General features: G+C 42.1%; 1 protein-coding gene across 1 annotated transcript; it reads left to right on the top strand.

Annotated features, from left to right (window-relative positions):
• LOC118344787 (uncharacterized protein K02A2.6-like) lies at positions 1-2,469 on the top strand. Its single transcript, XM_035686185.1, has one exon. The coding sequence runs from the start codon at positions 1-3 to the stop codon at positions 2,467-2,469; it is 2,469 nt and encodes an 822-aa protein (XP_035542078.1).
• Positions 2,470-2,670: the final 201 nt, after the last annotated feature.

The raw sequence follows: 2,670 nt of genomic DNA, 5'->3' as shown, positions 1-2,670 counted from the left end.
ATGGCTTCCTATTATATGGATGGAGAGGCTCTTGTGTGGTACCAAGAGGCATTGGAAGGGGGTCAGTTTCGGGATTGGGATACCTTTGCAAGGTCGTTACTAATTCGGTTTGGACCAACAGCTTACGATGACCCCATGGAGGCACTTACTCGTTTGAAACAAACAGGTTCTATAGCTGCTTATCAAGCACAGTTTAAGGCCCTTTCTAATCGGTTAAGAGGATTATCCGATGTGCACAAGCTAAGTTGTTTCCTTAGTGGGTTGAAAGATGAGATCCGTCTTCCTATCCGCATGTTCAATCCGGTTAGTTTAAGTGCTGCGTACGCATTGGCTAAAATACAAGAAGAATACCTTGCAAGTTCCAAGAAATCCAGCAAGGTGGGGGTAGATAAAATCAGTCCAATGGTAGGAGGAAGTTACAGCCGTGGATCTTACTCGGGTGAAGGAAACAGCACTAAATGGCAAAAACCGTGGGGGGGAACGAAGAAGGTTTCGTCCATTCAAATGGATGAAAAGAGAAAAAAAGGGTTATGCTATCACTGTGATGAGAAATGGAACCCACAGCACATGTGTAAGAACCCTAGAATCTACTTGATGCAAGTGGATGAAGAGTTACCTGTGGTAGAGGTCACGGAAGATGAAATAGGAGTGGCTGAGACTAATGTGGAAGCACCTGAAATTTCTGTAGCAACCATTACAGGAACACCCACCATGAGTACCATGCGTTTAATGGGAACTTTGATGGGAGAACCTGTCGTAATCCAAGTGGACTTGGGGAGCTCACACAACTTTGTGGAGTCCACTTTGATAACTAAGTTAAAGTTGCCTATTGATGCTTCCAGCAACTTGAATGTAAGGGTGGCTAATGGACAAAGTTTGAGGAGCGATGGGGTATGCAAGGAAGTGAGATTAAAGGTGCAAGGTATAGTGTTCCAACCTTCTTTTCATTTATTAAATCTTGCTGGCTGTGATATTGTGTTGGGCATTCAATGGCTGGTTACGTTAGACACTATAACGTGGAATTTTTCTAAGTTGTTGATGGGTTTTATATATGGAGGAAAAAGTGTGGAATTGAAGGGGTTAAAATTAAACCCATCTGTGGTAGAAGATGGACACAAGTTGCTCAAGGCCACCACGGCTAAGAGCAGGGGAATTTTGTTACAAATCATGACCCAAGAAGTAAAAGAGCAAAAAGAGGAAGTGTTAGATCCTGAATTTACCAAACTATTGGCTGAGTTGGGAGGGGTTTTTAAGGAGCCTGAGGGGTTACCACCAACCAGAAAATATGACCATAAAATTGTCCTTAAGGAAGGCACTCAACCCATTGCTAATAGGCCATACCGATACCCGTATTACCAAAAAACTGAGATAGAAAAGATTGTTGCTGAATTGTTAAAATCTGGAGTTGTTAGACCAAGCATGAGCCCATTTTCATCTCCTGTTTTGCTAGTAAGAAAGGCCGATGGGAGTTGGAGGCTTTGTGTGGATTATCGAGCTCTTAATAAAGAAACAGTGAAGGCAAAATTTCTCATTCTTGTGATTGATGAATTGTTGGATGAGTTGGCTGGTTCAGTGGTGTTTTCTAAGCTTGATTTAAGGTCCGGATACCACCAAGTGAGAGTGGCAGTGGATGGCATTCCAAAAACAGCTTTCCAAACACATGAAGGGCATTACGAGTTCTTGGTAATGCCTTTTGGTTTAACTAATGCCCCGGCCACGTTTCAAGGGTTAATGAATGATGTTTTTAAACCGTTTTTGAGGAAATTCGTGCTTGTTTTTTTTTATGATATATTGGTGTACAGCCGGTCTAGAAGGGAACATTTGAACCATTTGAAACAAGTGTTATCACTACTGGAACAGAATTCATTGTTTGCTAAGAGGTCCAAGTGTAGGTTTGTTGTGGGAGAAATCGAATACTTAGGCCATGTCATTAATGCGAATGGGGTAATGGTCGACCCCTCTAAAATTGCCACCATGTTAGAATGGCCCGAGCCTAAGAACGTGAAGGCCCTAAGGGGATTCCTAGGACTAACGGGTTATTATCGAAAGTTCATAAAAGGATACGGGACCATTGCAGCCCTATTGACAGAATTGTTAAAAAAGAATTCTTTTGAGTGGAATGGCAAAGCTAAGAAGGCCTTCGAGGAGCTGAAACAGGCTGTATCACAGCCTCCCGTGTTGAGGTTACCTGATTTTAATAGTCCTTTCACTATTGAGTGTGATGCTTGTGGAACGGGGTTGGGTGACGTGTTAATGCAAGCGGGGCAACCCATTTCCTATATGAGTAAGGGGCTTAAGGGGAAGGCCTTGTTACTATCAACATATGAAAAGGAACTCTTGGCCCTTGTGACAGCAGTTCAAAAATGGAGGACTTATTTGCTTGGTCAAGTTTTTATTATTAAAACCGACCAAGAAGCACTGAAATACTTGTTGGAACAAAGAATAGGAACTGAAATGCAGCAAAAATGAGTGGCTAAGTTGATGGGCTATCATTTTTCTATTGAGTATAAGAAAGGAAAGGAAAATAAGGTGGCGGATGCACTCACAAGAAGGATGGAAGGCCTATGCAAGGGGGAATGTGCAGCCATACTATCTTTTCCTACCCCTTCATGGTTAGATGAGTTAAAACATAGTTATCAAGAATCATGTGAGATGATTATGTTGCTTGAT

This window comes from Juglans regia, chromosome 16 (genome assembly GCF_001411555.2).
Source record: "Juglans regia cultivar Chandler chromosome 16, Walnut 2.0, whole genome shotgun sequence".
Taxonomy (NCBI): Eukaryota; Viridiplantae; Streptophyta; class Magnoliopsida; order Fagales; family Juglandaceae; genus Juglans; species Juglans regia.
This window is presented reverse-complemented; position numbering and strand designations above follow the sequence as displayed.

Excerpts from the sequence above, each read along its gene's own strand:
- LOC118344787 (XM_035686185.1), top strand. The coding sequence starts at position 1 with ATGGCTTCCTATTATATGGATGGAGAGGCTCTTGTGTGGTACCAAGAG.